A 13,085-nucleotide genomic window follows, 5' to 3' on the forward strand; every position below is an offset into this window, starting at 1 on the left:
TTTTATTACTTGTATCCGATTAACTGAGTTACGAAACGGATTTCTATATGTTTTATAATAAAGCCTTATAATAAACCACTTTTTTATCGCTGAGAAGTTTGGTTTCAGTATGTTTAGGTAGGGTTACTGTAAAAAAGTCTGACCATTTAACAAGTAGATTTTTACCTACGAAAACGCGAATTGGTTTGTCGAATTCGTTTAAATAATTAAATGGGCTGCGGATAGTATGATATTGCCACTTACACACTGGCGTGGGGATACATCATTAAAAATTAACGAAATAGTGAAATATTTATTGCACAACGTAACATGATTGTAATAACATACGTCTTAAAATAATTTTCAAATATTATTTGCCCCTCTTCATCACAAGCATTTCTTTGAAAACAAACGACGAGGTACTTGTGTCACTGCTTATACTCGTTCCATCCCCATTTGACTGGAAGCGAGCATTTACGAATGAGTAGCCAGAAAAATGTCTGTTATCACCACAGGAAACATCTGTGTCGCTGACGTTCATGATGGAACTGTTGCTTAGGGAACTACTTGGGAATGTGATTTCATTTTCATCCACCACTGTGTCCACTACTCTTCGTTCTTCTAATAAAATACGTGGCTTTGTGGGCTGGAAGGTGTCCATTTCTACTTCGTTTTCAAGGCAAATTGGTTTTCTGCAAATATATGCCATTAGTTACCTTAATCACAACTTTAAAAAATAATAACTTTGATACCTTGGTTTGGAAAAAGTTCGGTCACTGAACCACAAGCTTGAATTTTGCAACTTCTTTCTTTTGTGCCTTACAACTAATAATACTGAAGAAACAGTCATAAACACACCAACAATACAGATAGGCAAAACAACTGCCAATGAGTTTCTTGCTTCTACGATGACATCATCTTCCTCAATATTAGAAGAAATTTGCAATAAACTTATTTCATTGATTACAAATTCTGGCAGCATTGCAAAGAAAAATTTTTCAGTACATTGGTTTTCATCAGGAATGGCCATCAATGGAAAATAATGACTGGTAAAACTTTTGTAGGAAAATTTGTCAATCAACCATGAAATCTCTACATGTTTTCTCTCCCCTAAAGTGGGATTGTGGTTCAGTAAGGATTGGTTCCAACTCCTAACTGTGATATCATGTATGTACACATAAGGCAAAAAGTTAGCCAGCTTTTGCACAAACAACAAAATTGAAGCTTCAATTGTAGCAAAGTGGTTTCCAGAAATCACAACACTTTCCTTTGGGTTCCAATACACTGAGCAGTTCACTGTTACCAAATACTGGTGTTTAAAAGGTGATATCTTTTCATTGAACTGTAACAGCAGACTGGATGGCCACTTAGTTGTCCTGGTATTAATTGTAAGTAGAGTTGGCCATTTAAACATGCTTTTATCAGATAGCATTCCAAGCCATGTGGTTGATGTGCTATTAATTGAATCTAGTGGCATGGAACTGTTAATAAAAAACTCCTTTTCAGTTGATGCAGAGTATGTCCAATGGAGAGGAACTTCAAACAGAAAAGCTCTTCCAATTGTTGTTGTTATATTTATCACTTTTGGAACTGCAAGAAAATCGGAAAAAAAATCAATGAAATGTAGTTTTTGCATTCTTATTACTGTCACAGACAATAGGATACTTGTTTTTTTTAATTAAAGGCTTGCAGTAGTCAACATTTTGTTATGAGGAAACTAAACAAAAACATTCGAAAGCTGTGCTTTAGGTACCAGGAAATCCTCGATAAACCCCAATTGAATAAAATGTAATGCAAAAATATAACTTACCTTTCCGTGAAGATGTAGTTAAACTGTTAAAGCTCAAGTAGCCTTTGGTTGTTAGCAGTTGATTGTTGATTAATGCTAACTGTGTTACTACTTCAAATATGGTTGTTAGATTAGGTTGAATGACAGTGGACAGAAAATTATGCTTTGGATGCTTTTTGTGATGAATGTTGTATTTGGGTACAATTGTTCCAACAAGTTTGCTGATGATAATTGATGGAATATAACGATTGGATAGGGCAGTAGTATTTAAAGTTTGCCCTGATTGAATATCTGCTATATTCCACAATGGTACAGATGTGTGCCAACTACGAGAAGTATGAACTGTGGTAGAAGCTGATTGTGAAGTTGTTTGATATGACACCATTTCTAAAGTTAGTTTACTACTGACTTCTAAGCTCCCACTCCCAGATACTATATTGTGACTACCTGATCCACTCTGTACTGCTTCAACAGTATGGGCCACTGTTTTGGAGCTTGGGGTTGACAAAGTTCCAGCTGTAGCAGGCCTGCCCTCTTTGATTGGCATGTAACAAGAAATAGTAGACATTGGCATTAAAGTACACATGGAACAACACACATGCATGTACACAACATCAATATGTGATGCACTGACCAGTTAAATGTGGTTTAGTCACTGTAGTACTGTTGGCAGTGTGACGAAAGTTTGTAGGCAATATGGTTGCAAATTGCACAGGCATTGTCGGGTGAGGTGGAATGTTGTTCAAATTATTTTTATCAGTAAAGAATCCAGGTGTGTGTGAAACAGACCGTTTTTTTCTGGAGGTAAAGAACTTCTCAACTGGAACCAATTTGTTATTTTGTTTTGTTATTTGCAGCAAAGACCAAGAGGTCACTGAGCAACCCAGAGTTTTGCTTAAATTTCCTTCTTTTAAAATTGACTGGTATGACCCAAGAAGGTCAAGAAAGCTTTTGCTTTTAGTGCTCAAAAACTTTGAATCTCTGAATGCTTTCCAGTAAACTGCAAATTCCCGTCTGGCAGCATTCTTAGTTGCTTTTTCCATGTCACGTTCAAAAGAAAAATGAGCAAGCATATCAATATTTCCCTCTTTGCATTTAAAATAGATGTCATATAAACGATGTCTTTTACAACATATTTGGTCATACTGACAGAAGTACAACGGCATTCCATCTTCCACTAATTTGGTTTCCATTGCAACTGCATTTTGAGGTAGATGCAAGGTTTTGGCTAATGTGTCAATAATATTAAAAGACCCTCTTTGACATTTTGACATGTGCATCACACAATATACTGCATGAATGTCAGTTGAAAGCTGTGATGCATCTGGCCTTCGTTTGAAATACTGATCAAATCTCTCAAACTGTGGTAAATATTCATTTACTAAGACTACGTTAATCCAGATAAACATTACACAAACAAGGAACAGAATCCATTTCGTTTCGCTGAGCATTATTGGTGCAAACACTATGTTCTGTGACGTGACTGTCGAAAACAGAAATATCTTGTTATACGATATTCGGACAATAAACGTAGTGAAATATATTGTTGCCACATCCTTTCCTTCACAATTTTACTTGCTGTTTTTATGTTGTTGCCATGGAAATATAAATATCACAATTGTCACAAACCATGACGAGTGAAAAAAACTGATCTCTATGTGTTTATCTCTGTCAGTGGTGAAATTCAGACAAATGATTCTTATAGGCAACCAGACGGCCTCATACTTTGTCAGAATTAACATGTCGGTTATTTAACCAACTTGTTGCTTATTTAGCAACGTTTTGCTTTGTCTTGTTGGTAGGGTCTCAAAGAGACTTTATCAGTCCAGGAAAAACAACATATTGCCTAAATAATGAATATATTTGCTGAAATAGGGGCATGGTAAGCAACCAAAATCGGACAAAGTTTTTAAAATACATTCAATTTCTGCACCAAAAAACATGAAGCTTGATTTTTTTAAATCCTGGCCGAAGGTAACCGCGGTCATGGGTCATAACTTTCTACCGATACGGTTCAGTAAACAAAACTCTCAACTAACTCGCATCTAGCGATTGTTGTTTCTGATTCTGATTATAACGTTTATTTTTGTGTTAGCCATTGTTATCCATATCAAGATGGGAAAAGAAAAGCCTGGATTTATGACTGCCAAAGCGATTGGCAACCGAATAAAGTCAAAGGGCCTGCAAAAACTGCGATGGTATTGTCAGATGTGTCAAAAACAATGCCGGGATGAGGTAACGCCTTTTAAGTAACTGTAACAACCATAAACTTTACAATTCTATAACCTGTTTTAGAATGGTTTTAAATGTCATTGCACGTCTGAATCGCATCAGCGTCAGCTGCTTCTTGCTGGTGAAAAGCCCGGTGCATTCAACAGTATGTTTTCAAGTGCATTTTACAAGGATTTCATGCAAATCCTAAGGACGTCTTATGGAACAAAACGGGTCCAGAACAACGTTGTATGTTGCATAATACTTAAAAATGGCATTTCACTGAATACATTTTAAGGCAAATAATAAACTTTGCAGGTGTACAATGAATACATTAGCCAAAAAGACCATATTCACATGAATGCAACTAGGTGGTACACCTTAACAACCTTTACTAAGTGGCTGGGCCGAGAAGGTACTGTTGTAAACTTGTAAAGCCAACCAGTGTTTTTTATAGTTTATGTGCACAGTTAACTTGACTGCTCGTGGTTGATCTTTGTTACAGGTCACTGTAAAGTGGATCAAACAGAAAAAGGTTGGTTTATTCAATACATTGATCGAGATCCTCTGGTTTTGGCAAGGCAAAAAGAATTAGAAAAACAGAAAGCCAGAGAAAAGGGCGATGAAGAAAGACATGCAAGGTGGGATTAGCGTTTGTCTGTTTTAGTATACTGTTGGTGCCAAACAAGTCCATATCTTAACTGCAATATAATTCAAAAAAAATGTTCAAGTTGCATGGTATGTGATGTTCAAGTATATTTTATTCCATAATGTTGTTCAGGATTATTTTGTTTTCTGCTCACCACTTATGAAAAGCATTCGATTGCATGTCAGTTATCTTTTGTTTATTTTAGTAGAAAAGGTAATATTTATCATTTATTTTCTCCAGAATCATAGAAGATATGGTTAAGCGTGGCCAAGACAGTGAAGCAAGCACTAGTGTTCAAGAATTTACCGAATTAAAGCGTGAAGATGACGATGAAAAAGTAGCCTTTAATCTTAATGCACCAACCCTACCTGGTATTTACTTGTGTATATATTTTTCTTAATGTAAAGCTGTTTTACAAAAAAACTCCTACTTGTAGAAACTAAGGTATCATCAGATGGAAAAAATAGTTTTAAAAAATTGAACAACGTTGCAACCAAGCGAAAGCAAATTGGACCAATCGATAAAAATGCAAAAAAGAAAAAAAGTGCTTTAGATGAAATTATGGCAGTAAGTTTTGAGTTACATGTGAAACAAAATTCAGCATTTTACACAATCATTTGTGGTTTTGTGTTTGTATTATTTATTTTCCCCTTGACTTCAAAAATTGCAGTATTTTAACAGTTAGTATCATAATCTTGACAATGTATAGTACAGTTTCTATTAAATTTGTAAGGCGGAGGAAGTTAAGAAGAAAGTGTCACAACATACAGAGGATTGGCTTGCCCCAGATATTGTTATTAAAGTAGTTACAAAGCGGTTGGGTGAAAATTACCACAAAAGAAAAGCTGTTGTTAAAGAAGTAATAAACAAGTAAGACAAAAATTTTGTGCTATTGAAGATCTGTTTTTAATATCGTTGCATTTCTTAGATTTACGGCTGTTGTGAAAATGCTGGATAGCGGTGACAAAATTAAATTGGACCAAATGCATGTGGAAACAGTAATTCCTGCCATTGGTTTGTAGTTTTTTTATTGTTTAACATGTTTGTGCTGTTGATATTTTAATGTAAATTCATTTTTGTAGGGAGAAAGGTGATTGTGGTAAATGGTGGATACAGAGGATCTGTAGCCACACTAGAGTCGGTTGACATCAAAAAGTTTTGCGCGACAATTAAAATTGTGGAGGTATGGGCAGAAATGTTGATTTCCAGTTCCAGAAATATTGATTTTTCAGCACCAGACTTAGAGAATAGCTGCCATGGCTTGCAGTCCTGATTAAAATCTTTCTAGCATAACCAGTTTTTGTCATATGTATATTTCAGGGACCATTAACTGGAAGAGTGGTGGAAAATATTAAATATGAAGATATTTCTAAGAAACATGAAGCTACGTGACAGCACACCCAAATATGTTGTGGGAATTAAAGTGAACTACTTCTATCTTGAATGTGGAGATGCTTGAAAGGAAGTGTACTGTATGTTAAGCAACCTTGTTTGGTTGTTTTATTAAATATATTTGTTGGCAAACAAAAAAAATTTGAAAATGATTTTTAAGTATATACACCAAAAGCAGGTATGAGAGTCAAGTTGTGTATTTGTCAGTACGCCATAATACATTTGCTAGGTGCATTCAGCAAGAGGTAATAAAACTCTGTATGGCAAATGCAATGAAGAATTTTTTCAAGTATATACATCAAAAGCAGGTATGAGAGCCAAGTTGTGTATTTGTCAGTACGCCATAATACATTTGCTAGGTGCAGTCAGCAAGAGGTAATAGTATACGGCAAATGCAATGAAGAATTATGAGTAATGTTGTAAAACGTGTGTATAGTGCGCTTAATGCAGGTAAATATATAAAAAATAAAATTATCTACGCTGCACGACCGACTTGGATGAAATTCCAAGTCTGCGCAGTTCCTTCAACAGTGGTTTGTATATTTGGCTCTTCAATGGTGTGACTATTCCCTTTTTCTCGATTTTGCCTTCACAAATAAATTTATTGCATTAAAAAATAGTTGAATTCCTCACTTTAGCAGAAGAAATACGTTTTAGCACTTTTTCTGTCATGGAACTGGGACTGAAGGCACGCATTTTGCAGTGTGAGTAAAAACATATCATTAGAAAGACATACCAAGACACTTACCAAGCAACATCATCCGGGCAGCAATTGCGCATGGATAACCAACTGTCTTTGCCATAGCAGTGTATGAGTTGTCACCGTAAACGACCATATCAACATCATGTCTTTCAGTTGTTCCATTAGGAAATTTTCCTTCAATTTCGTGACGTTGAATCAGAACATCTTTTTCACCCTTTTCTGCACGACATTAAAATGACAAGGAATTAATGATCTTACTCTTTCCTCCACATTTATCTATAAAGTAACTTTGCTGTATTAACCAAAGATAAGTAAACATATCTGCTCATTTGGGCAGTTTAATTGGCACTAGGGTATTTCATTAAAGTCAAAAAAAAGAAATCAAGTAAGTCTACGCAATTAATACTTGTTTGCTTTTCATTTCTTACCAAACGGCAGTTTAGAACTTAACAGATGAGCAAGTGCATTAAGTGGGTTTCCAGCTCGTTTCACGGGTGTGTCACTTAAAAGTCCCAAGCTAAAAAAAAATTTTTTTTACGTGTTTAGTGCCATAACACTTAAGAAAAACTATACTCTTCAATAGCTTGCAAGGAGTCTGGGTTGACTATTTGTGAAATCGCATCCTTCAGTTGAACTTGTGATAAATTACCACCAAGCTGAAGTAGGTCTGAAAGAAATTGTTTCTGCAAAAACATATTGAACTTGGTTAAAAGCAATTCACTTTAGTAAACATTACCCAAAAGTAAACTAAACTAAATTACTACATGTGACTTACTTAATACTGACTTTAAATAATTAGCTTTGCAAACTAACCCATGTCAACGCAGGAGCGTCTTCTCCCAATAGTGGATGTGGATCCAAGTTGAGAAGTCCCAAATCCAAAAAGCTAACAGCAGTTTCTGCAAAACCCTACAAATAGTGGTTAGCAGCACCACCATTGTGAATCAATTTTAAATGGCAAAACTAATTGGAGAGGTACCTTATAGCGCAGAGTTCCTCGCAGTACAGTATGAGCATTATCCAAACCATACTCTTCTTTATATGTCAGGGAATCTCTGTTTGGAAGACCTTCCAGGTTGAAGCCAGGCATGAAATTGATGGGAAGAACCCCTTTTCTGTAGTTTTCACCACCAGCGCTTTTTTCAATTATTTCATTGTTTTCCAAGTATCTGGATGGTGCCAGAGCTACCATCAGCACTCCACTTGGACTCCAGCTGCAACAAATTCAGAAAACAAAACTGAGAAAAAATCTTTTGAAACTTAACTATCAACAGGAAATGTATTGAAAAAAGTATTTCAGTAAAGATTGAACAATATGTAACTGGTGATATTTTTGAAACAATTAATGATGAAAGCAGTTAGCAGTACAACTACAAAACTACGCAAGTTTATGGTGGTTATAAGCAACAAAATACAACTAACACACCTGAACTTGTATTTGAGTGGGTTGTCTGAACATTCAGGTGCGGGCAAGCCACCACAATATGACACGAACGATGAAATCTATACAAAAGACAATTTTTATTTGAACAGGATGTTATTTATTTATTTTAATATACCTCTCCACCCCGATTCCTGATCTTATCAAAACATTCCATTGCCAGCATGTGATCAATACCAGGGTCAACACCAACTTCCATAACAATGGATATGTCAGCATCAATTGCACTGCCACATAGTTTGGGGTAACAATGAATTCAATAAACACATGAATACAGTGAGTCCTTTGCCTTACCTCTGATCAAAGCTTCGCATTTGTGGAGAAACATAACTTGCTGTTACCAGGTTTTTCTTATTTTTTACACACAAATCTGTGATATCTGGGTGTAGTGTGTATGGAAGAAGGCTAAAAAAATGGACAGGGCATTAATGTATGTAATACAAAGTATCAGCGATAGATATGTTACCTCACTATCAAATCATGTCCCTTGACTAATTCATCAAGACGCTGTTTCTCCTTGTTAACATCCAACAAAACAGGGTCAATATGTTTGTTTTTGGAATACAACCCCTTTAGTTCTTGTTCTACAGCTGATGCTGTACAGTAAACATTGGTTAGATACAATGACATTTGTTCGATACCATGGGTATATACAGTTCTCATGAAAAAACTACAAAATGTTGAAACTTACCAACAGTTACTGCTGTGTCTTTGTGTGAGGTGAGATATTCAACCACTGGTGCAGATACAAACCCTGAGCCTAGCAACAAAACCTTGTGGTTCTTTGTTGATGTGGCATACATAGCCCCTTCTTTTTCCCTGTGACATAACAGAAGGAAAAAACAAATTGATAACTGTACGTTTTTGTGCTATAAAGATAACAAATGCACACCTCTTCTTTCTCATTTCCTCGATGTACTTGAATTTTGGAGTGAGCTCTCCATTGGAAGCAATAGTTGCCTAAACAACAGCATTGACAAAATAAAAACTTCAGTTGTTACTACAAAATGGAAACAAAATCTTACATTTTTTACAACTGGGCTAATGTCCACTTGATCGGCCAAAGGCAATGCAGCATCATTTTTGGCCTGTAGTAGAATATAAATGTTTGACAAAAATGTGATCAAAATGTGGATTAAATAAAATAAAAAGTGATGTTTTACCAAGTCTCCTATATAGGGAAGCAACTGGTCACCAAAGAATTGTGTTGCTTCTCTTGGCAGCTGTGCTGGGAGATTGTCAACTGAACACATAAGTATTCCTTGGCCCTTTACACTACAACAAACAAGGTTTTCCTCAAAGATATTGATTACATGAAAACAATAAAGGTTAAAATAGGTTCAGTAACAGAACAATAGTACAATAAAAGATGTCTGGAAGTAGTTTTGAATGGAATAGTCACAAAAATGGATGCCAACCTATTACATGGTTCACATTAATGTTTCTTAACTGTCAGACTGCATTAATTAGTTTACCGGTCCTGCAATGTATACATTTTTGCATAAAATTAACTTTTTTTGGAGTGAAGTTCATACATTTGCCTCATCAAGTATTCTTATTATTATGATCTGTTGATTTCTTTCTAATTTTGTATTCTATTTTATATCATCACAGGGCAGTAAAAGTTTTTTGAAAGTTCATTGGTCTGCAAGTCCAAATAGGTTGAGGTCAACTGGTAAAGATATCAATAAAAAAATCACAATAAAGCATGAGCTACCCATTGGTTGTTGTGTTTGTTGAGGCGTCGTAAACTTCAAATGGAGCATCAATGCTTGTGCACTCATTCATAAATTGGATTGAGCCACCAGGATCCGCAGAAACATCCCCGATTGCAATTAATCTAAACCAATGATTTTTTTAGGATTTTGTTCATGATGAAAATGTCCTTTGTCACAAACAATACTACATCAGCCAAAAATTTAGGTTTTATTCTCTTATCAATGTTTGTAGCTATCTTTGTTAACAACAACACAGTGACACCTGTGAGGCAGTCGGGGGCAGCCGGGAGAGTCTGATGCTGACCTCCTAATTAATGGTGACATTTTTGGAGAGTGAATGGCATCTTGCAAATAAACAGCATCAGACGTTGTTAGCAATCTGGGGTCATTCGGCCTCCAAAAAATTCCATTTACAATACAGGAAGCATAAGGTGCAATCTGTTAAAAAACATATTCAATTAGAGTAAAAAACACAGATTCATAATTTTGTTCAAATTTACCTCTTTTGCAAACACTGATTCGTACAATTCTGGGTGGTCAAAGTATTCATGCATATCAAAGCCACCATCAGTTTTGCGACGTAAATGGTCATGCATATCGACAACGCACCCATAAATCATGCTGGAGTCTGTGATAATCATGTTTAGTATTTATACATTTAGTTTAAAGGCGATGTTACCTCCATGCTCTGCAACATTTTTCAACTCATGAGGTTCAACGTAAACACATGGAAGTTCCCTGAATATTTCCTGAGCTCCCTGTCGATCACATAAAAACCAAACTGTCCAAGCGCTTTGGCCCAACTATTCGGCATACATGTCAGAAAACCTACCTGAGAGACATTACCAGTACCAGTAAAAACAAATGTGAGGGGACCAATTGACTCTGGTAGTCTACCTAACGAAATTTCATAGCCTGCATCTCTTACAGCTTGAATAGCCTGTCCTGAAGTTCTGTAGTTGTGTGAAATCCCAATGTGCTGCAAAAATTTGAGTTATTAGGCAAGAAACACCAGGTTTACAAAACTGTTTACCATGAAAGGAGTATGGTGACCCAGAGCAAGGAGTCTAACTCCTATACCATGCAGAATATTTATCATTCCAGCATATCCAGCAAACATTCCAAAAGCAACAACTCTCTTTCCACTTTCTATTTCCATCTTTTCATAATCAATGAGACGAATATTCTAGTGGAAGTTTAACAATTTGGGTGAAAAATTTGCTCCACAGCCAAACTAACCAATTAATTACATTGGAATATTATTACACTTACATTTCGTAAGACAGCATCAAGCATTGCCATGTTTTCAGGCTGAGCTTTAATTGTGTGTGAAAAGAAAATGTATGTCTTGTCAGGACAAAGACGATCAACAGGAACTTGCTTCACTCCAAGAATAATTGACGCTTCATCAAGATCTTCTTCAACAACGGCACCAGCAGATACATATTCCTACAATAAATGTATTTCGAAAGTGTAGGTAACGGCAGATCCATGCACTATATTCACCTGCGCAGAGAAAGCTCGCTTGTTTGCAGGCTGTACAAGCACTTTTATTCCATCATGCACAAGTTTTCGAACATGAGAAGGAGCAAGTGGTGCTCGACGTTCCCACACCTGCAAAAAAATACACATCAACCCATATGATCGGTAAAATATGTCTTAGAAAAGTATTAATTTGTAAGCTTACCACATTGTCCTCCCTTCTTATTGCAATGACTTTGGTAGAAGAAGCGCTGGTAGATCTTGTATTAGATACAAGTATTTTTTTGTGAAACCTTGATAGAAGGCTTCCTTTACAGTGTCTTAACATGATGTACAATTAAAAGTGTGCAACTACAACTTCATCATTCAAAATTTTGAAAATATTTATAACCTGTGCAAATTGTACCAACGACGCATTGTACAAGCTTATATAAATTCAAACTTTTTTAGTTAAAAAATCATTTTAGGGCACAGTCAAGAACTAATTATTTTTACATTTTAAATATCATTGTCGGGCTATACATAGATTGCTACCATGGCAAATGAAATGCCACCACACTCATTCTGTCAGAGAACGTATGACTCGTGTAACTGGCAACAACAATAAATGTTAGCGTTTTTGCAGACAGGTGTTTCTGTCAAAAAACAAACGGCTCGTCAGCAACATATCCACCCACTCGATCCGCCAATGAAAGTACTTGAAATCTGACAGTGAACTGACCTCACAAACAACGATAATTACGTCACGCAAGACGTGACCTCTTCAAACAGGGAGTTTCCCTGCAGCACTTGCTTCAAATTTTATTTGCTTATAGGCGGTAATCATGTAAATAAAGAAGACAAACAAGCGATAGTGCCCCTATTTGATTAAAAATGTTTGACATGGCTCACTGATTGTACATGTTGCTAAAAGTAGACAGGGCAGCGTCATTTTTCGTTTCTGTTACAGGACCTAAAAGCAATATTTAACTCCTAAATGCAGGAAAGTGTTTTGGTGGAAAACATATAAAGTGTAGGAATTCAAACACTACTTGCTGATGGCAGCAAAACGTTGCAGCCTAATATAATAATGTGACATAAGGCTTAGGACCAGCTAATTACTTGGCATTAGTCTGTTTTGCCTCTGTGCAAATATTAGGTCCACATTTTATTTCCACTCTTTTTTACTTAAAAATTGAAATACACAACTTAGTTGGAATTTGGGTGCAAAGTATCTGGAGTTAAGTAGTCTAAATAAAAAAGCCAAAGCTAGAATGCTGGTAAACATTTCGAACTCATGCAGCGTTCATCATCAGTATTGTCAACGCTGTTTCCCTTCTGTCTTTTGTTTCCCCTCTCTACCTTGACGCTTTTTGTAAGCTGCTCATATGAGTACCCTGTATGAGTTTGAAACGTTTACCAGCATTATGATGAACAGCATTCTAGCTTTGGCTTTTTTATTTAGATTAGTTGGAATTGTTTTGTGATACCTAAACATTAAAGTCATGATATTGAACATTACAGACTGTAAGCTAGATCAGTGGTTCTTAAACATTTTTGATATAGGTGCTAGCATAATAAAATGAGTTGCTTGTGATATGAATTGCAAATGCCTAAAGCAATGAAATTTGTAGTTGTACTACCGATACTGTTAGCGGTAGTTGTGGACATAAAGCTTCGTGTTCGACTGATTAAAAGTTGCTTTTCAGTCTCAACTTATTACATATGTTGGATTCTCTTTG

The 13,085-nt window shown here is 35.9% G+C and overlaps 2 protein-coding genes and 1 pseudogene across 3 annotated transcripts; 1 reads left to right on the forward strand and 2 right to left on the reverse strand.

The window, feature by feature from the left end:
- Window positions 1-349: 349 nt before the first annotated feature.
- LOC145889146 (uncharacterized) lies at window positions 350-3,248 on the reverse strand (annotated as a pseudogene). The gene is made up of 3 exons (XR_014399485.1): window positions 1,790-3,248; window positions 732-1,569; window positions 350-671 (listed from the first exon to the last, which is right to left on the reverse strand). The product of XR_014399485.1 is annotated as an uncharacterized LOC145889146 (transcript).
- Window positions 3,249-3,806: 558 nt separating this feature from the next.
- LOC145904056 (DNA/RNA-binding protein KIN17-like) lies at window positions 3,807-6,080 on the forward strand. The gene is made up of 10 exons (XM_082992284.1): window positions 3,807-4,003; window positions 4,064-4,228; window positions 4,298-4,394; window positions 4,485-4,620; window positions 4,869-4,999; window positions 5,065-5,195; window positions 5,362-5,498; window positions 5,557-5,642; window positions 5,711-5,811; window positions 5,949-6,080. The coding sequence occupies exons 1-10, from the start codon at window positions 3,884-3,886 to the stop codon at window positions 6,018-6,020; spliced, it is 1,176 nt and encodes a 391-aa protein (XP_082848410.1). The 5' UTR covers window positions 3,807-3,883; the 3' UTR covers window positions 6,021-6,080.
- A 101-nt stretch (window positions 6,081-6,181) lies between these two features.
- On the reverse strand, window positions 6,182-11,776 carry LOC145904015 (alpha-aminoadipic semialdehyde synthase, mitochondrial-like). Its single transcript, XM_082992229.1, has 23 exons — window positions 11,570-11,776; window positions 11,389-11,496; window positions 11,155-11,331; window positions 10,916-11,068; window positions 10,715-10,861; window positions 10,562-10,640; window positions 10,383-10,510; window positions 10,145-10,320; window positions 9,882-10,004; window positions 9,328-9,439; window positions 9,190-9,252; window positions 9,057-9,124; window positions 8,856-8,983; window positions 8,631-8,760; window positions 8,459-8,569; window positions 8,283-8,391; window positions 8,150-8,226; window positions 7,703-7,937; window positions 7,537-7,632; window positions 7,297-7,406; window positions 7,152-7,240; window positions 6,769-6,942; window positions 6,182-6,607 (listed from the first exon to the last, which is right to left on the reverse strand). The coding sequence occupies exons 1-23, from the start codon at window positions 11,690-11,692 to the stop codon at window positions 6,492-6,494; spliced, it is 2,832 nt and encodes a 943-aa protein (XP_082848355.1). The 5' UTR covers window positions 11,693-11,776; the 3' UTR covers window positions 6,182-6,491.
- Window positions 11,777-13,085: the final 1,309 nt, after the last annotated feature.

Source organism: Ascidia mentula, chromosome 1, assembly GCF_947561715.1.
Source record: "Ascidia mentula chromosome 1, kaAscMent1.1, whole genome shotgun sequence".
Taxonomy (NCBI): Eukaryota; Metazoa; Chordata; class Ascidiacea; order Phlebobranchia; family Ascidiidae; genus Ascidia; species Ascidia mentula.